We start from the raw sequence: 21,197 nt of genomic DNA, 5'->3' as shown, positions 1-21,197 counted from the left end.
ACTTCAGCAATGGTCTTCATCCAAAATTGTTTGTGGGATTGGTGAATGCAGGATAATAATTACTCTTTATTATACATTTTATTTTCACTATTTTTAATTGGAACATAGTTGTTTAGCAGAGTGAGTTACATTGCCAGTGCAATAAGGATGCAGATAGACACATCTCTCTACTGTTTTAGTGAAGGGATTAATCAGTTTAAAAATAAATGAGTTACCAGTTTAATTTAGAGTTGTAGAGTCATAGAACACTACAACTATGAAACAGGCCCTTCAGCCCATCGAGTCCATGCTGAATTGTTAACCTGCCTAGTCCCATCGACCTGCATCTCGACTATAGACCTCATACCTAGCAAACTAGCAGAATATTACCCTGCAGAAGAATGCAGGGGTAAGTGATCGATATGATCTTAATTTATACTAAGGTTCATCTATGCTGTCATATTAACTTTCTTTTGTCTACACAGGTGAAGAGAAGAATTTAAATTGACACAACCATATATTTTGTTAACTGTCTTGTTTGTAATATCATGTGTACTACGAAATAGATTTTTTTTCTTCAGTTTGTTGTAGAAATGTAGATAATAATCAATAAGATAATAAACACTTGCACATGGATTTATAAATTGATGTTGAGCCAGTTTATGGTGTTTTTACCTTGTTCAACTGCTTTTTTTCAAGTGGATATTTTGTTTTTATTAAGGACAGTTTCTGGTGATGTATTGAGCAGTATGAGTATAATACTTATTGAGATGACTTTATTAATTACATCCTTCACATACATGAGGAAGATGTATCTTCACATTGCGTCTCTGTCTAAACGTGCAATGTGCAATTTATAGTAATTTGTAATAAATAGTATGTACAACAGGACAGTCAATATAACATAGAAATATAATTGTATCAGCGTGAATTAATCAGTCTGATGGCCTGGTGGAAGAAGCTGTCCTGGAGCCTGTTGGTCCTGGCTTTTGTGCTGCGATACTGTTTCCCGGACGGTAGTAGCTGGAACAGTCCGTGACTGGGGTAGTATTGCTCCATTTTCAATATGTGCAAGACTTGTTTTTGGGTAATTACCTGATGATTTTTTTTCTTGCGGGGAGGTAACCAACTTGTGTATGGAGAGCACATTTCCTGATAAATATTCAGTAAAGCATTTTATGTGGAATTGCTCTTTACACTCGGAATCACTGAACATATATAGGTGTATTTTTGCCCCTTTTAACTAAAAGACTAATTCATTAGGTGAGGATATCTTCAGGGAGATAGCACTTTTTTAACTGACATACTTTTGTCAAGGTATCATCCTCTCATTGTGTTAGGTAGAATTCAAATTGTTTGTAGAAAGTTATATCCTTATTAGATTTACAATGTGCGAATTGAAAATACACCAGGTGAAGTTGCACTGAAATTGGTAAGAGTGGAGTGTCTTGGAAAAAACAATCTAGTCCTCAATTTGCTGGACCTTCTTTTCTGGTATTTTCTCCATTGCCAATTGTGTCCTGTGATGAAGCACTTAAAGTAATTTCTAGATATTTATGCTAAGGAATCTGCCCATTGTACTGTGCCAGATTAGTCTTGCTGCTAGATCAGTGAGCTTTTCAATTCTATGAAGGGGAATGGCTGTGATTGTTTGAGGTAAATGCTTTATGGTATACAGGCAACCACTGTGTTACGGCCCTTGAGGTTACGGAAATTTGCCACTGCAGAATTCACAAGTCAGTCCCCAGATGCTAGGCACCATAGTGATGTGGCTGTTAGTGCAACTATTACAGCTCAGGGTGTCGGAGTTCAATACCAGCACCGTCTGTAAGAAATCTCTTCACGTCTTCCCTGTGGAATGCATGAGTTTTCATTGGGTGCTCCGGTTTCCTGCCACAGTCCAAAAACGTACCGGATATGTTAATTGGATATTGTAAATTGTCCCGTGATTAGGTTAGGTTCAGTCAGGGTTATCGAGGGGTGCGGGGGCGGTGTGGCTTGAAGGGCTGGAAGAGCCCACTCTGCACTGTACTGTTTAAATATAAATAAATATTTGAGATATAGCATAAAGTTTGCTGCAACAGAATTTATGTGCGGGTGTTAGAGCGCGAGGGGGAAGTAAACAAAGCTTTAATTTTTTTTTCCCATACTTGTATTTCTTGACACTTGTGCTCCTGATGCAGCTTCGACTTAGTGAAAATCACAATATGGCATGTTTTCTAGGATTACAACTCCCCCACTGTAGTGGGTGAAGGGTAGTCAATTGTACCGTACTTTAATGAAGTGAATTTATTTGAACATTTTTAATTAGTTTTAAGAATTCTAACCTGTTTTTAGCCTGAGACATATTATTTTCAATTTTTTTTAGTCTGTTTGATTTTTTTTTTAAACCTTGTCTACTTTTTAAGTTGCTTCTAAATAACAGGGACATTCAGAAAGATTGCCACTATAAGACAACAGATTTCATGTCATAATAAACCTGATTCTGATTCTAAATCTAATTCTCATAGTCTTTTGCACATTTGATAGGTGGCTAAACCAGAAAGTGTGTTTTATGCCAGCATATTTTTTCCAGTCCTTTCTTTGGAAGGGCTCTTAATTCTACCTCACCCCTTTAAAACCGTGTCAAAAGATGACATCACATTGTTCAAACCCCTCTGCCAAGCAGGACGTTGCCATATTGAATCAGTTGTGATTCTCAATGTTCAAAATGACAAGTTTACAAAAAAAATATGGTGTCATGTGGTGAAACATCAATAACAGGCAAGCTTATTGTGTTCATCAGTGCAAGAAAAATGTATTATGAGAACCCTGCCCAAAAATGCTTATTTTGGACTTCATTACTTCAGAAGTGTTTTGGAAATTCAGTTGCAGGTAATGCATAATTTTCCAGTCAATTAAATTTAATTGGGCAATCAAATGCTATTTCCATTCTGCTGCTAAGCTTTTGATGCAAGGAGTACAAAGTCAGAGGCTTTTCTACTTTTGAACTTGCAGTTGAGACAACTTAATGAGCAGTGGTTTCTTGGAGGTGTGCCATTTGAATCGCGCACTTGCAACCTTGGGTTTGTGATACACTGCATATGCCTTGTGATTTGATTTATTAACCCCTCAATGTAATTCAGAGATTATAACATTGCCTCATAAATATTCCCAACAAAGCTGTGCAAAACACTATCCAATTCTTTATCAGCTGGAAGCACCCTTATCACTAAGCCTGTATTTAAATTGAAGCATTATTATACAGGTCAGAAACAAAGAAAGTAAGGAGCCCCGTGGACTCTTCAGTGATGGTCTCCCAGTCACTGAAACAAAGTTGATCATTATTATTCTTTTTTTCTGCCAGGAGCCAGTTTTTAACATAATTTTCTCTTCTCCCTTTGATCCCATCTGCAGTTACCTTTTCAAAAAGACTGTTATGTGGAACCTTTTCACAAACTTTGCTTAAATCCATGTAAAGCAGATCAAATACACTGCCTTAATCAAGCTTTCCTTTTGCCAACTTAAGCTAAATTCTGCTAAATAAGTCAGAACTTCCCTTAACAAATCCATTCATGATTAGTCTGTACCATTCTAACTGAAGAATTCTACTATCCCTCATTGGAATCCAATAATATGCCCATTTTTTTGAAGTTAAATTTACAAATCAATTTATCCCTTTCTCCCTTTTTAAACAATGGTTCAATGTTAGCACTCCACTGATTTTTGCATTATCTCATTTGGTTCTGGTAGCCATCTGCAGAACTCTGGATAACTTGGAAGGGCAGGCAGACTATGCTTGGAAGGATAATACGTTAGTGCAGTAGATGAGAAGAAGCAGTTCCATTATGAAAAGAATGTCCTTGGTGGTCTCGGAAGAAACTCCTTGAACAGCTTTGGGCTCAGAGGCTGAAACATGCATTAAATGAGGCAGCATGAACAATTGTCTTGGTTGATGAACTACCATTGCAAAACTCTGTAGAGAATGGGATGAAGGGCCTGAGATCTCTGGAATAGTGTTACATGGAGAAAGGCCTTTCCTTCATTCACTTTATCTTTGTGACTAAGTTAAGGAGCTCCTGTAAATGCAGGGACCAGGCTATCATGCCATAGGGAGGGCTGGGGAGCTGGTTGGTTTTGTGAGATTGGGAATTGGAGGGACAAGTATGATCATCCGAGGGGGCGAGCATAGCAACGTCGTGAGCTGTGCTTGATTGATGTAGGGCTTGTGGTAAAATTTGTGCTGGGGCTGTTGGTAAGAGGGATTGAGGTTGATTTGACAAATTGTAGGTGGGGGGTGGAGTCATGAAATTTGAGGTGGGGGAAATAAAAAGGTGGCTGATGGTGCTGATGGAGAACTATCAGAGAGGCTGTTATTTAAATAGGTTCATCTTGGGTCCAGTTCACACTGGTGAACTCTACTGGGTGTGCCAGTCTCCTTTTAAGTAATGCTAAAATGGGCCCCTGTGCTGCAGCAGCTGGGTGTTCAGCATAGTTTACCTATTATATTGGTGAACACAAACCTTCTAAGTGGAATCTAATTATAACACAGAAGGAAAATGCCACAAAATGCATTTTTTCATTAAAATTTTGAAATGCATCATGCTCAAAACAGAAGGCTTTTCCTGAGCATCATTAACTGTTTACCACATTCATAAATGATCAGTTTCACCCTCTGGTAACAGTGGTTTGCTGCATGCATTGATTAAGAAACCTGTACTATGTGTAAATGTGGATTGAGCTTTAAAAATGGACTTCTCTTTAACTTTCAAATTCTTTCTGCTTGTGAAAGGAACTACTTTGTTATTTGGAAGACTGTTAGCGCACCATTGCCAGGGAATGTAAAGAACAAAGATGTCTTATATTGAATTTCTAAGGAGACCATTATGATTGTCCAAAATCTCAATTTTTATTGAAGATATTTTTCCACCATTTAAGCAACACACTGTTTTGGTTAACCAATCTGCCATTTTTTTGTAAATAAAGCCTGCACATTTTTAAAATTTAATTTGCCTGGATATCCAAAATTACTAACTAAGCTTTTACTATTTCTAGGAATAAGGTAATAATTGGTATTTTACTTTATTATTCAATCGTTTTGCATCAGGCATTTTTTAACCATAAAACTAATTTAATCTTATCTGCAAAATTATCTGTTCTAAAGTAAAGGCATCTGTTAGTCTTGCGAGACCATGGATCTGCGCCTGGAAAGTCTTCACTCTCCAGGGCGCAGGCCTGGGCAAGGTTGTATGGAAGATCAGCAGTTGCCCATGCTGCAAGTCTCCCCTCTCCATGAGACCATTGTTGTCCAAGGGAAGGGCATTAGGACCCATACAGCTTGGCACCAGTGTTGACGCAGAGCAATGTGTGATTAAGTGCCTTGCTCAAGGACACAACACATGTTGCCTCGCTGGGGCTCGAACTCACGACCTTCGGGTTGCTAGTCCAACGCCTTAACCACTTGGCCACGTGCCCATTGTTCTATGTATTATAATATTAATTGAGTCTCTAAGAATGCATATTTTTTAAGAAATGCACTGCTTGACAAGATGAACAGTTCAGTAGAGCGAATTTTATTTTGTGCCCTTTAATTGCCAAATTTGATCATATTATCTTACATAAAGTTGCTTTCTCCGTTGGAGGTTCATGTCATCTTTAACACAGCAAGTGAATATTCCTAAAGCTAAAATTGCAAGATATTGTAACATTTGCTCTAAGCTGGTGAAACAGTGAACCATTTACACCTTGTTGGCCTGCCTTTTTGGAATTGAAAGCCAATTTACACAGTAAAAGCAAAATTTAATTTGAATCAAGTTGGTTTGACATGAATGCAGTCTCTTGTTGTTGTTTACATTACTACTGCCTAATCCAAGTTTTCAGAACTTCTCATATCAAGTAACACGTTTTGATTCTTGGGACAGAAAGTTACCGGTAACTTAATGAATAGAGTTTTACTGATATGGTTTGAATATAGTTTATTTGTAGACTTCTCTGTCATGAAAATGATAAAACTTATTGAAAGTGGGATTCAGATAAATAATTGTGCCCAGGAGTAGATTGAAAAACACGCTGAAATAAAATGAGAAATTTGTCCTGGTTTAGGACGCACACAAAATTTTATCCTCATTATTGTGAATTTATCCTCATTATTGTGAATTTAGCAGTGCTAGCTCTGCTGTGTATTGTGAATATTTGCAAGGTCTAATTTTGTGGTTGACTTGCACCAATTAAAGTTGACTGAAGTCATTTCTCGAGGTGCTTATTACCTGTTGCTAGTAATGAAAGTTATTCTACAGCACTGTGCAATAGTCTTTGAGATATTTAATATACACACCTACGATTTCTGCACAGTACTGTAGTAAATTTTTTTATTGCACCATACTGCTGTCACCAAAAACAAATTTCGTAACATATGTGAGTGATGATAAACCTAATTCTGATATGGGTCTCTATTGTGGACTGAGGGTGGGAAGGGGGCAGGGAGAGGGGAATCATGTTTGGGGAGAAGGGAGGGAGTGAGAAGCACCAGAGACATTCTGTAATGATCAATAAACCAATTGTTTGGAATCAAATGGTCTTGCCTGGTGTCTTAGGGCTGGGTTTGCCTGGACCCGCGCCACTCCCCACCCTTGCCACACCTTCTCTGCCACCTGTCCCACATCCCTCCTGTGGCACTCCACACTCATCATTCCCAACATATATATAAACCTTTGCACAGTATTGTACATGTTGTTTTGAGATGTTGGAAAAGTTAAGCACCCTGCCTCAGACTGCCTTTGTGGATGAAGAGAAAGAACTCTTCCTGCAGGTCTCAGGGTGCCTTGCAGATCCATGGTCAGGTGTCAATGGAAGCAGGTTGCATTTGAGATCAGTTCCAAGAATGAAGTCCCAGAACAATGGACGCAGTGCACAAGAAGCATAATGAATTTGTGTGCATGATCAGAGTTCATTTAAAGGCATAACAAATCTTTCCCTTAAAAACAGTGCCATTTACTTCACCCAGTGCTTCATACTTAATACTAGTCTCCATCAGTCAGGGCGCCTATGTAACATTGCTTTATGCACTTTATCCTTCCATTTCAAATTACCAAATCCCTCAGCCTTGCCATTTATTGCAGAATGCTTACTGAAACCTTTTATTATCACTTGATGGAGAAGGTGGTAAGTAAATTATGTCAGTGACCATAGACAGCTTTGGCAAGCCTTTATCCATCAGTTCAGTGGCCTGGAAGAGAGGGGAATAATCATCATGATGGTCTCTAGTCAAGGCCCAGAAGTGGCACTAATATAATTTAGCATGTTCTAGCCTAATACCTTCCTAATTCTACATCCCTTGCCCAAGATCCACTGATTCCTGTAGATTACAGCTGTTGATTTTATTCAGTTGCTTACTGTCACTCTGCATCTCTGCCTTTCTTTCAGAAAGCTTCTTGGTCTTTGTATCTTATTGCATACAGTAATACTTGTCAATTAAACCATTTGGAAGATGGGGAAATTATATATTTTTATAAAGTATACTTTGTTAATCCATAAATAGAAAATATACTTCATGACTGGCATTAGAGCATGGAACTGAACGTAATGCTGAAGTGTTCCTTCCGGTTAAGGATGGCAACTGAAAAAATTTGTTCTTTAACTACCAAAGATAAACCATGGGCCTGACTATGCTTGCCTTTGGCTGGGATCCAACTGGACTTCCCACCAAGTCCAGGGGTTTGTGGATCGTTGAGCAAATTGTACGGATATGCTTCATATCTGTCCCCTCTGCCATAGCTGGTGTATCTAACGTGGTCCCATTCATTTGAATGTGATTGCTGACCTTCACCATTAAAAGGTAGGTGAAATATTTTTGTTCCTTTTGATTTCACTGTAATTTATGTAACACTAATTAATGTAGTTTGTTATAATTCCTAAATACAGTGGATACTGGGTAATTGGGACACATTTGGAGCAAACAAAGAATCCCAATAGAACCCATTTTTTAAAAAAAGAAGTCTGTCAAACTCCCAATGTGCAGGAAAAAAAACAAATTGTGCAAACAATTTGTGCCAAGTAAGCAAGTCTCATTCAGAACTGAAGTTCATGAAGGTGAGTCCACAGACTTGAAGCCAGGCATCACTGCAGCCAGTTCAAGAGTAGGCCATAGCCCCAGTTTAGCACAGATGAGTTAACCTCATGGAGCAATGAGGTGAATCAGCCCAATCCCTCGTTTCCGGCCCTGACACACTGACCGTTTCAAACTGACCTGGCACTTAAATTGTAAGAACCTCAGTTCATTCCTTGCCCTCAGACTGGGTCCTGCCACTTTGATACACTCTCGGGCTCAGGCCTCGGCATCTCAATTAGGCCCGTACCCGACCTTTCCAATTCGACCCGATGCTTAAATCGGTCAAACCTTGGGCCATACTTGAAGCGTAGTATGACTTGGTTCACTGAATACTGAAAAAAAGCAAATTGATAAATTCATTATCAATTCTATGTAAAAACAGTTTCTGAAATGAATTTGAAATAAAGTGGTATTAATGCAAAATTCCACTAATATCTACACTGTCCACAATCATTAATAACTGTGTGAAACCACTATTTCAGGAAGTGTTTGCTCATGTGTGCACATACTAGTCTAAGTCTATGAAAGCCTCCTTGCCTTAAGAACATACAGATAATGTTTCCAGAGCTGAAAGTGTGGTACAAACAGTAGATTGACCGCACTGGTGGCTTGGTCTGGGAAAAGTGAGTAGAGCCGAGTGCCTCCATGGATTGAAAATAAACAGCCAAATCCCTTGTGGCAGAAGGCTGGTGAATGATTGAAATGCAAATGATGTGTGATCATGAATGAACAGACTTGGTAGAGAACAGGATAACAAAAGGTGGTTTCTTCATTCTGTCATTTGGACTATAGCAGTTTTGTTAAGCCTGTAACAAATACCAGTTTGTCAACCTTCATTTTTACAAGGGTGTTACTATAATAATGATGTGACTGCACAGTCACAATACTAAATTTGTTTATCTTTGAGCACAATTTGTAAAAGTTGTGCATATTAACAAAATTGTTCTAATTTGTCCCCCTGAAATCAATCATATAGAAAGAGAAGTAATGTAGTTGGGACTTCATTGTTGTCAGAACTCTGAAAATAGCAGAACTGCCAGCATTAGGTGCTGGGATTAAAAAAGCATTGTAACATGTAGTATACAGATTTTAAAAAAGGCATGTTCATTTTCATCTAATTCCTCACGAGTGCATTAGAGTTCTCTGAAGCTGGAAGAAGCCATTTAAAAAAAACTATTTATACTAGGTAAACTTATTTATAAGTAATAAGTCTGTTAACTTTGTTCAGAAGTGCTCACTACAAATGCACAGCTGGAATGAAGGGAATTTTAGGATTTTATAGTGTGGGACTAAAAATCTGAGGTTATAAGATTAGAATTGGGGAAAAAAAATATACGTTTCAACTCCAAAATTCCTACTCTTAAGGAGTGAGAAATGCTGAATTAATTCAAATAAGGTGATTGGTAGACACTATGTACCATTTGTAGCCTATGTAATGCTTAATGGCCTTTGATAAAGTTGTTGTTATGTGCCACACCAGCATTTGCTGGCAATATGCAAGATAGGTTGATGACACCAAACGTTTTTTGTCTAGACTGTGTATAACAAACTTAGTGCATGATCAATAAATACAGTTCGAACTCATCAATCATGTTTTTGTTCCAAATCTGCATTGTCTGTGTAACTGACCATTATTCTGCCCACTGGACTACTTTGCTGAAATGCAACCCAATCCAAGATGCATGTTCCAAGCCTAATTTGTAAATTGGAGCATGCCAAAATACTTATAAATGTTGACTCATCACCTTTTCAGCATTCATTTTGTACCTGTCTTCTCTGTGCCTTTGTAGCCCAGTCCTTTTACATAGTGTTCCCATCAAAATTAATGGAAGTCTGCCGTGTTTCAGTGTGGCAGATTTGAGATAGACTTGGATGAAAACCCAGTGCTCTAGACCTTGAAGACCTGACTTTGTATTTGACCTTGGGAAGATGGCAGTATTCTGAACTGTCTAACTGAGAAGCACTACCTGAAACAATAGGGTCTGTTGTTATAGGGGATGTGACAGGGTCTTTCAAGAGCCTTTTAGATAGGTACATGGAACTATGCACTAGGGAAATTCTAGGCAGTTTCTAAAGTAGGTTACATGGTCGGCACAACATTGTGGGCTGAAGGGCCTGTAATGTGCTGTAGATTTCTATGTTCTGTTTTATGAAAGATAGTAATGGAATCACAAGTACAGCCACATTGGAAGGATTGCAAATTTTTGCTTTGTGGCAAGTGCCATTTCCCGATGTGATGTCTCAGTAATCCCCAGTATCACTGACGGATTCTACACTGCACGCTGGTAGCCACAAACATGACAGCAGCAATCAGAGCTGATGGCAGTAGAGTCAAGACTCACAGGGCATCTTCGTCCTCTTTCTCCTCTCGATCCTCAGCGTTGCCTGGCTGTGTTATAGATCTTGGCTAAATGAAAGAGAAAAGGCATAAGGAACAAGCTCACCTTTATAACAGAAAAGACTGTATGATAACCAAGAACTTTGTAGTGTAAGGAGAATTAAGGATATTATTACATTGGACGTCCTCCCTAGCTTGCAGCAGGGTTCCATTCCTGAAAAATGTTCGTAACTTGCAAATGCAGTGGGAAATGCATTCCCACATGGTAGAACATGTCTGCAGTAGCCAAAGGCATACCTCTGATCTTCCAAATGCTTATTCATGTGTACATAATTCAGCTATTAGGACCCTTACTGCAGGTTAAATCACACTTTCTGGTCACAGACCCCACGACAGTCCCTCCCAAGGTAGACACTAGTCAGTTCAGAATACTGTGGCCCTGCCAAGGTCAAGCACAAAGCCAGATCCTCAAGGTCCAGCTCTGAGTAAGATAGTGCAGCAGCACTCTTATCCTCCTTCCATCAGCCTATCTGCATGCTATCTTGGAGTAGAAAGTATGCTATCAAAGGAGTAGGAAGTATATCACTAAACGTTGTGTTGTCTGATTTGGGTATTGTGACTGAATAATTGACTGACAGACCGTACAGGTTGTGAGGGGTGTTTGTGAGGGTTACAGCAATGTTCTGTGAGTGAGGACTGGGAACACTGCTATAAGGTAAAAGTCCTGATAGGATATTTTTATATGTAGATTATGAGGGTATGATGCATGAATTAGTGTTTGAGTCAAGTTGATGGATTAGAGATCCTTTTTTTAAAAGGTATAATACAATGCACAACATACTGGAGGAGCCCAGCAGGTTGGACAGAATCTGTGGAGGGAAATGGACAGTCAACATTTCAGGTTGAGACCCTTCCATCTAGGCTGAAGTCTAGAGGGGAGATGACTGGTATAGGAAGGTGGAAGGAAAGGGTGGAGCAAGAGCTTGTGGGCGGTAGGTGGATCCTGGTTGGGGGGGGGTGCGGTTGATAGTCAGACGGGGAGGGGAGAGAGGGAATAGAATCAGAAGCTAGGAGTGATGATGATGGAATCTGAGGGAAGAGGAAGGTGGAGCAAGGAATGAAGGTGGGGAGGAGGCCAAGTGTGTATCCCAGGCTGTTATGTCTTTGCTTGACTCCTTGCTTGTTTGCCATTGCTGTCTCCATTATCCTCTGACAGAGCGGGGAGGAGAAAATGCTGCCTTTCAACTACAATGCCTATCATACCCCTCTCGGAAATTTGCAGACACAGTTACTGAGGTGCTTTTGAACTGCATTCATAGTTCTAAAGTCGGAAATGAGAGAGCACAGAAATGTCTCACAAACAACAAGGAACGCAGGCGAGTAAGGAGAAGCAGCTCTGAGGTGCCGTAACGAAGGTCTAGTCAAAAGGATCACAATGAATATCAAAAGAAAAGGAAGCAAGCAGTTTTGGGAGGAAGTTCCAGAGAGTGGGACTAGCTTGGCAGACCGTACACACCCATGGTGGAGTGAAGGAGAATGGCTGCAAAGAAAGGTAAGTCTGGATGACCATTAGATTGCAGGGTGCGAAGGTAGGGAAGAACAGTCTGGAGTATACTGGAGAGAGATATAGATTTGAGGATGGGGTTTATATTTAACATGTTCAATGCAGGGTTCCAACACCATGCGGATGATGGCAGAAGTGATTCTGTATGAGGTATTACACTTTGGACAAACTTTAATATGACTTGACATGAGAAAAGATGGAATTGGAATGGTAATGTGGTGGAAGTGGAAGGAGGTTAAGAGTTTAAATTACAGGTGTTTGTAGAGATTAGTGGGATTCATGTAAAGCATTGTTGCACAGGAGCAAAATACTTATAGGTCCTCAGAGGTACTTGTGCCTCGAAATTGAACCATAGAACACTACAGCACAGAGATCAGGCCATTCGGCCCTTCTAGTCTGTGCCGAAACTTTATTCCGCTAGTCCCATTGACCTGCACCCAGTACGTAACCCTCCGGACCTCTCCCATCCATGTATCCATCCAATTTATTCTTAAAACTTAAGAGTGAGCCTGCATTTACCCCATCAGATGGCAGCTCGTTCCACACTCCCACCGCTCTGAGTGAAGGAGTTCCCCTAATGTTCCCCCTAAACCTTTCCCCTTTCACTCTAAAGCCATGTGCTCTCGTATTTATCTCTCCTAATCTAAGTGGGAAGAGCCTACTCGCATTTACTCTGTCTATACCCCTCATAATTTTGTAAACCTCTATCCAATCTCCCCTCATCCTTCTACATTCCAAGGAATAAAGTCCTAGCCTGTTCAATCTGTCCCTGTAACTCAACTCCTGAAGACCCGGCAACGTCCTAGTAAATGCACTGATATTTTTTTTATTCCCCACTAAAACATTGTTCAGTGATTTCTTTTTTGCCCAAAATTCAGAATCAGGTTTAATATCACTGGCATATGTCATGAAATTCATTGTCTTTGTGGCAGCAGTACAATGCAATACATAATAACAGAAAAAATATAGAAATTGTAAATTTGGACAAAGTACACCCATCTTTTAAAAAAAGCAGAAGCAAGATTTGAGTGATTCCTAAAGGAGCTCATCCAATTTCTCAACACTTTGTTACATTGCATTCAGATAAGCATGCCAGTGCTTAAAGATATTTCTCCCCCCCCCCCCCATAACAGCCATGCAGGAGGAATGCTTCAGCTGCCATGGAGCTAAAGTCTTCCTTGTGTAAGATGGAGGCGGCAGTGAGATTGCTCCCACGTAAGCTCAAAAGGACATGCAAGTTTAGTGGTCCTGTGTACCAGGAGGCTGAAGACTCATGAAGTTTATCCTATTTGAGATTCCCTGTAAAGCGGAGCAATGCAGGGAGAAATTCCATGATCTTGCCGCATACGTTCACAACATGGAGAGTCACAAAGTCTGAACACCTCGTGTGGAGGCTTAGTTTCTTTAAGTAATGTTAGGAAATTTGGCAATTAAGTTAGTTAAATAATTAGAACAGATATTAATGCATTATATTCAGTACAGGCTTACATGAAGATTACATTGTGATGAATTTTTGTGTGTCATCTGTGCTTCAGTGCCTGGTCATTAAGATATTCCGGTGGTAATGACTGGAGTACGGAGAGGGTCAGTTTGCTTGTACTTGGAACAACAGTTTCGTAGCTCCTTAGGGAAAAGTCTCTCTCTTCTGCCCTCACTATCCAACAGCGTCCCTGACAGCTTATGCTGACAACATTCACCTCTTCTGGTGAACTGGGACTTCAGGCTGTAGATACTAATTAAGGACATTCTCTTCTTAGCCACCAGGTGCTTTTCAGACCATATGAGACTCGGCATCTACTCATTGTTCTTCCTCTAATGCCAGTTTCAAGACTTTGCAGTTTTATTTACCTAAAGCTACGTAAAGGAAATTCCAAAGAAAAATAATGTATCCAGCAGATGACCCAAAAACAATGGGATTAATTTGGAACACATTCCCATTTTAACACTGAAGTTTGAGATATGAAACCCTTTCTTATCTCCCTAGAAATTGAAGAATATTGCTCTTTACAAAATTGTACAGGATGTTTTGATTATCATCCTGGATTACTAATGTGCATTTCAGGTTTTAATAATGTGGACTGCCTCTTTTGGCTGTCAGCACTCTTCTTGGACTCAGCCAAATGTATAAGATTTTCAGTCTGATTTCCAAAGTTTTGTGGCTGATAATTTCTCTGCATCTTTCTTTGAATAACTCTTATTTCCAACCTGCAACAGGCTTTTAGTCTGGAATGTTTGGATTAGTGCACCTTTGGTTTTTATCCATTTTTGGATTAGCTGGATCAGGGAATGGAGACCTTTGCCATAATCAGGTTTTCACCTTCGCTTCTTGTTCTCTTCAATTGCTTTAGAGTTGAGATTTGATTTTTGATGGTGGAAGCTGTGTTACAAACTGCTCAGTTGTTCTTTTCCATTTATTTCACAGTGAAAAATGCTAAGCAGAGTAAGAATTTAGAACTTATTTAAATCTTACATACATCCCATGTGAGGGAGTAAAAATCTTTGCGTTATGACTCTGTTGCAATGTACAGACATGAATTTACAAGATTCATGGATTATTGGGGGTTATTGATGTGTTAATTGCTATTTGAAATTATACCTCAGTGCCCTCATCCAATTCAACTTCTCAATAGTAAATGAAAATTGGGAAAAAAAAAGTTAGATGCTACAAATCTAGAATATAAATTGGAAATATTCAGATCAGATCTGTTGATAGGTCTCAGACTGACCATGTTAACTCTATTTCATTTTCCAAAGTTGCTGTCTGTCCTGAAAAGTGTTTCCAACATTTTCTGTTTATAATTTCAACTTCCGAACCTCTGATACTTCAGTGTTCTCATCCTCTCTCTATTACATCTATCAGCTACTTTCAAGCTATAAGCAAGATGAACCAATGGGAAGGCCTTGTCTCAATCCTAAGGACTTCTCATTAGTTTCTCTTGCTCCTTGAATTGGCAAATGATGGTTTCCTTTCAGTTCTAAATCTTTACATAACTAGTTCATAATCATCTGGTGTCATATTCTAAAATCCAAATAACGTTTTCTCTGAAACTCTCATTTTCCTTATTACTTCTCCCAAATAATTCTATTTCCTCTTTTAGCCTGGGTGTTCTTATTTCTTATGTTAATTTTTATGCAATAATATTCCAATTCTCAATAACTTGCCTTGTGTTACTTTTTATGCAACCTATCCTTCTGCCTCCCTGAGCACCCTATCTATGCCATCACCTCAATGGGTGCTTATAGAAACAGTTTATTATAATGCTTGTTATCTAATTTCCAACTGTAAAGTAAAACTGTAAAGCAATTTCCAACTGTAAAGTAGAAGTATCTCTACAGATGGATTTTGGTCCCATTGTAACTCTTTCTGTGCTATTAAAGCATTGAAAATTCATGATATGAAAGCTAATTTCTAACTTCTATAGGGAGCTTTATATGGAGTTCTTTTACGCTGTACTGATCTGAAGAGAAAACAACTGATTATTTTGTGTCATCATAGGTTACAAATTCTACACTTTTAAGAAATCTGTCTTGGAAAGTGAGGCTTCCAAGTTTATGAGCTAACTTCTTTTTAAACCATTTGTTATGCAGACGTGGGACGTTGAACTGGAAAGGTCTGCAGAATCCTGGGCTTCACAGTGTCTCTGGGAGCATGGACCTGGTTATCTCCTACCATCTATAGGGCAGAATCTGGGTGTACACTGGGGCAGGTATTGTATGCGATAAAAGGCTAAAATAAACTTGTATTGTTTCTGCTATTTTTGTCTTCTGAAATTGTATACTTGTTTTTCCATTTTAAATCCTCAGATACCGGCCTCCTACATTTCATGTTCAAGCTTGGTATGATGAAGTCAGAGATTTTGTATATCCTTATCCACAAGAATGTAACCCTTGGTGTCCCTTTAGATGTGTTGGTCCAGTGTGCACCCATTATACCCAGGTATAGTTAACTTGAGTAAGATCTTTATGTGCCTGCTGTTTTAAGTTAAACCTATATGAAATTAGTTTGAAAATACCTGATTCCAAAGTAAAACTAACACTTGGTTGGGATTTTTATTGTGAAATTGTAATACGAGATGCTCTAAAGAGGCTAGGAATACGTACATGACTATTCAAAATCGGGAAAGAGTATTTGGGATGGTATTAAGAACCCTGCAACCATGCGTCATACTGCATAAATAGCAGCAATGCAGTCCCTTACAATTTGCACATAAGGTGTTACTTGCACTATCTAATGGGGCAACAGTTCCCATATTGGCCTTAGCAGTCACCACAAAATCTGTCTGGGTAGAGAAACAGGGTAACTAGTTACCATGAATCTCAAGGGACATCCTTGGAAGGAAAAGATTGCTATTATAGTTTGGGGGGTATGATTTTAGTTGCTTCCTGTTATGCCTATGAGCATGCTGTCAGATGCAATGCAAGTTACTTTTCTATTTTCTTTCTTTTAGGTAGTATGGGCAACAAGTAACAAAGTTGGCTGTGCCATGAATTTGTGTATAAACATGAATGTCTGGGGCCAGGTGTGGCAACAAGCTGTCTACCTAGTTTGCAATTACTCTCCGAAGTGAGTAAAACTATATATATAAGGGAAAAAAAAGGTGAAACTCTGTTGGTATATATTATATTTTGTAACTTCAAAACATTAAACATTAATTCTAAGAAAGACACGGGGGTCCAAAATGCAGGTCTAACTTCGAGTTTACTTTAAGCGAGGTGCATGCATATAAATTAAACATTGCTTAAATAGTTAATTGCAGGATATATGTATATATACATGAAATGCATACATCATTATGCTGCCTCAACTCAAACTCAAATATTTCTGAAATATTAAATACACAACAGTATTTTTCAGGAAATGTAACATACCTATAATCTGCCAAGTATTAATGGTGTTTTCATATTCTGGTTACAGAATTAACCTGAGAACCTCATGTAATCTTTTTCCATGGTTTTGTATAAAAGGCATTGTAGCTAACATTTCTGAAGTATCAACATAATTGCACATCTAACATGAGGGATTGATTCCAGTATTAGAATTAACCTGTGGGTTATAGCAAGTTTGAATAGCAGCTCTGCATGAGGTCATTGCCATCTATGTGAGAGGCCTAAAGCGCCTTACACCAAACGGGTAGTCCTGGCAGTTCGATTGCAGGATTTCACTGTTGCTCTGTCTTCAGACCGTTAGGTAGTAGAAGGGACTGGATGTTTCTAAAGAGGAATAGTACTGTAGGAAGAAAGAAAGCCCTTAACTCTGAGTGGAGTCATCAGGACACCGTCATGACAGTGTATTTTTTAGCAGGCTTTCTTATTTTTATGAGGCCGAGTTGCTAGCTCAACGCTCAACCCAGCACAGATGGAAAGCGTGTAAGGGAGCAGGCCGGATTCGAACTCAAGAGCCTTCGCTCCATAGTCCAGCGCTGATGCCACTTCACCACCAGCCGAGTACTGTAGGTGGTGTGGGATATAATTGTTGAGGAAGGAAGGTGGATTGACTCAGAGAGTAGTGCTGATTGTTTGGGTTGAGATTGGGATTATTGAAGAGAAAAGGGAGAACGGGGCATTGGCAGCATGATTGGACACTGTGGATCCTCTGGCTGTAATTCACCAGGTGGGGATTCCTTCAACTCATGCCAAAGTAAACTTTTAATTATGGCCTGTGACGTTCCTTAAACTCAAAGGTCTTGTGCAAGTTGCATAACAATGTGCATTGCAAGCAGCTTGATGTCCTTACGCTTACCCAGTGGCCAAGCGCTAGGAACAAATTACAGCACTTCTGGGACCAGACCACATTCACTGACTGGATTGTTTAATAAAGTTCTTTTGCTTATTATGCAAAAGAATTCTACATGAAATCTAGAATTTCTAGACCAGTGAGCGTTACAAATATTTAGTATTCATGAATGAAGTTCGTAGTGATTTTGTAATCTTGAATTTCGGTTATTGACAAGCAAATTTGTATTCTCTAGTTTCTAATGATTATCTGAACCTTTCCCTTGCATGATTTTCCAATACTTAGTTCTTCATATTCATAATTATCACTGTAATTACTAATAGCAAAGCAATTCAGGCAGATTATACATGAAAGATGGACATCCTTAGAATGTGAACTTGTAACCTTGTTTGGTCACTTTGAGAAATAATGATAGTAACTCCAATTTATTTTCAAATCTCCAGTCAAAGATAAAAATGATTAAAAAATTCTGTGAAAAATGTATGAGGGGATAAATGACTGTACATTTATGCTGGAAAAATTGTGTAGTGTAATAAACATCCCTCCATGAAATATATTTTAATATACCTATGCTTATCACTTTCAGGGGGAATTGGTGGGGCCATGCTCCTTATAAACATGGGTCTCCTTGTTCTGCCTGTCCTCCAAGCTATGGAGGAGGCTGCAGAGATAACCAATGTTACAAAGGTATATGCTATTGGCTTACTTTACTTTACACTGAAAGTCTTTGAAAATTGTTTTTAAGCCATGATATTGAAGACCCTGTACACATATCTCATCTATGTTTGAACATTCCAAATATTGATCTTACTGTAAATTCAGCTGACATTCCCTGTAACTTAATAAAGTTCTTGTATTGGCATTTGTGACTTGTATTGTTTGCCATGTGAGTGGAATGTAGATAAAAATATCTCTGATGTTTGAGGAGGTATTTTTTAGTCTTTGGTGTTTACACTAATGTGGCAGGAGCAATATATTAATAAATATGGAATACTTTCTCACGATGAATTGGAGGGTCAGATCTTGTACAGTTTTGAAAGAGAATTTAAGTGGAGCTTGAAACTGATCTAGAGCTTTACTGAGGACATTGGGCAGAAGAATTAGTACGAATTGTCTTAATAAAGGGCAGGTAAAAATATAATTGACAAAATGATTCCTCTGCATCTGCGCATTCTTTTTAGCCTGGCTTTTCATGTGGGATCTACGCAGAATGTAACAAAATCTAAAGAAAATGCTGTCAGGCAGAGCGTGTGGAGAATGAAACTGAGTAAAATTTATATGTTCAAACGGATTTAATAGGGTAGATGTGGAGAGAATATTTCCTCTTTATGAGGGAATCTAGATCTCAGAATCACATTAAAAATAAGAGATTGCCTATTTAAAACATGTCATAGAACACTATGGCAGAGAAACAGGCCCTTTGGCCCATCTAGTCCATGCTGAACTATTATTCCCCCTAGTCTTGTTGACCCCCACCAGGACCATAGTCCTCAATACCTCTGTCATTTAAGTAGTTATCCAAATTTCTCTTAGATATTGAAATAGAGCCCTCAGCCACCACTTCCTCTGGTAGCTTTTTCCACACTCTCACTCACACTCATATTTCTGTAGCTTTGAATGGCAATTTTAAATCCCTTTAGAAAAATCTTGTTTGTCTTTTATCCCTTTTCATTTTTGTTTCATCTTGAAGGTGATGGACCAGGTCCATATTATTCTCCTTCGGAACCAGAGGAGGAAACTAATGAGGTTGAAAGACAAGCAACTAAACCTCAGGAAACACCATCGAATCCATGGACACAAACCGAATCCACAAGAACAGAGCACCTTGATGCAAATGAGATTATAAATACCCAGCAAATGTGTAAGAACAGCCTGCTTTATATTTTAAAACAAATTCAGTCATTCATTATGTGCCGTGTCATGTGACGTGGGTGATCATGGTATTGACAGAAGTGGTTTGCCATTGCCTTCTTCTGGGCAGTGGCTTTACAAAACTGGTGACCTCCAACCATTATCAATGCTCTTCGGAGATAGTCTGCTTTGTGTCAGTGGTCGCATAACCAGGACTTGTGATATGCGAAGACGAAGAACAACTTTAGCCAGAGTGTAGAGTGGAATTCATTGCCTCAGATGGCTGTGGAGGCCAAGTCATTTGGGGTATATTTAAGGAAGAGGTCGATAAGGTTTATGATTAGTAAGGGTACAGGCAGAAGGCAGGAGAAAATGTTGAGAGGGAAAATAAATCATCCATGATTGAATTGTGGAACAGACTCGATGGGCCAAATGGCCTCATTCTGCTCCTATGTCTTATGGTCTTTTAGTTTTATAACAGATTGGAAGCAGCAGAACGTGTATTACTGGAAGGGGTTTTTGGTGCTGTGAATATTAGGGAAAGAGTTTGAAAGAATAGTTATTGCTTTCTTGTTGATTGGAGAGGAAGATGCTATAAGCTTGAGGAAGAGGACTTCAAATGAAGCAACTATCAACATGGTTGATGTGGAAGGATAGGTACTTCGGAATGCTGTAAGAAGTGGGAATGAAATGAATTGCAGTGCCATGTTGTTGTTATACCTTGCCATATGATTATGAGAACAAATTAGCCCAATGATAAGTCTGAATTTGTCATTTGTTCTAAAATTGCTGTTAATATCACGGATTTGTAATATTATCCTGCTAAAGACTTGAGTGGTGGAACTAATACATGATGTAGTTTCACAATTCCTTGATTGTAAAATATCATTTTCTACAAACAATAAAATCCCGGAATAGTAACATCTTAAGAACACAAGACCACATTAACGGCATAATTGCATTTGCATAACATCAACATCTTACTCAATGTCAGCAAGGCCAGAGAGATGATTATTGACTTCGGGAGGAGGAAACCAGAGGTCCATGAGCCAGTCCTCATCAGGGCGAGCAGAGAAGTGTTCCTTTGTTATCATTTCAGTGGATCTGATTTGGGTCCAGCACGTAAGTGCCATCACGAACAAAGTATTGAAACTTCCTTAGAGGTTTGCATGTCATCTAAAACTTTGACAGATTTCAATAGGTGAATGGTGGAAGTATATTGACTGGTTGCATCACAGCCTGGTATGGAATTATCAGTGCCCTTGTACAAAAAGGGCCGCAAGAAGTAGTGGATGTTGCCCAATCCATCACTGGTAAAGACCATTTACATGGAGCCCTGTCACAGGAAAGCAGTATCCATCATCAAGGACCCCACCCCAGCCATTCAGGCCATTCTCTCTTCTTGCTGCTGCCATCAGGAAGAAAGTACCGGAGCCTCAGGACCTGCACCGCCAAGTTCAGGCACAGTTATTATCTCTCAATTTTCAGGCTCTTGAACCTGAGGAGATGATTTCACTCAACTTCACTTGCTCCAACACTGTTCCCACGGAATTGGATTCACTTTCAAGGACTCTTCATCTCATTTTCTCAATATTTATTGCTTATTTATTATTTTTTCTTTTTTTTTGTATTTGTGCAGTTTGTT

The 21,197-nt window shown here is 39.0% G+C and overlaps 1 protein-coding gene across 1 annotated transcript in view; it reads left to right on the top strand.

Moving 5' to 3' along the window:
* LOC140195001 (cysteine-rich secretory protein LCCL domain-containing 1-like) overlaps window positions 1-21,197 on the top strand; it is a 42,760-nt gene that overhangs the window by 1,781 nt on the left and 19,782 nt on the right. The window contains exons 3-7 of the mRNA XM_072252580.1: window positions 15,556-15,674; window positions 15,772-15,904; window positions 16,416-16,531; window positions 18,288-18,388; window positions 19,392-19,562. Coding sequence (XP_072108681.1) covers window positions 15,556-15,674; window positions 15,772-15,904; window positions 16,416-16,531; window positions 18,288-18,388; window positions 19,392-19,562 — 640 coding nt within the window. The remainder of the gene's footprint in view (window positions 1-15,555; window positions 15,675-15,771; window positions 15,905-16,415; window positions 16,532-18,287; window positions 18,389-19,391; window positions 19,563-21,197) is intronic.

The sequence above is a fragment of the Mobula birostris genome, chromosome 1, assembly GCF_030028105.1.
Source record: "Mobula birostris isolate sMobBir1 chromosome 1, sMobBir1.hap1, whole genome shotgun sequence".
Lineage (NCBI taxonomy): Eukaryota > Metazoa > Chordata > Chondrichthyes > Myliobatiformes > Myliobatidae > Mobula > Mobula birostris.
Note: the sequence above shows the minus strand (reverse complement) of the source record. Positions and strands in the feature narration are given on the sequence as shown.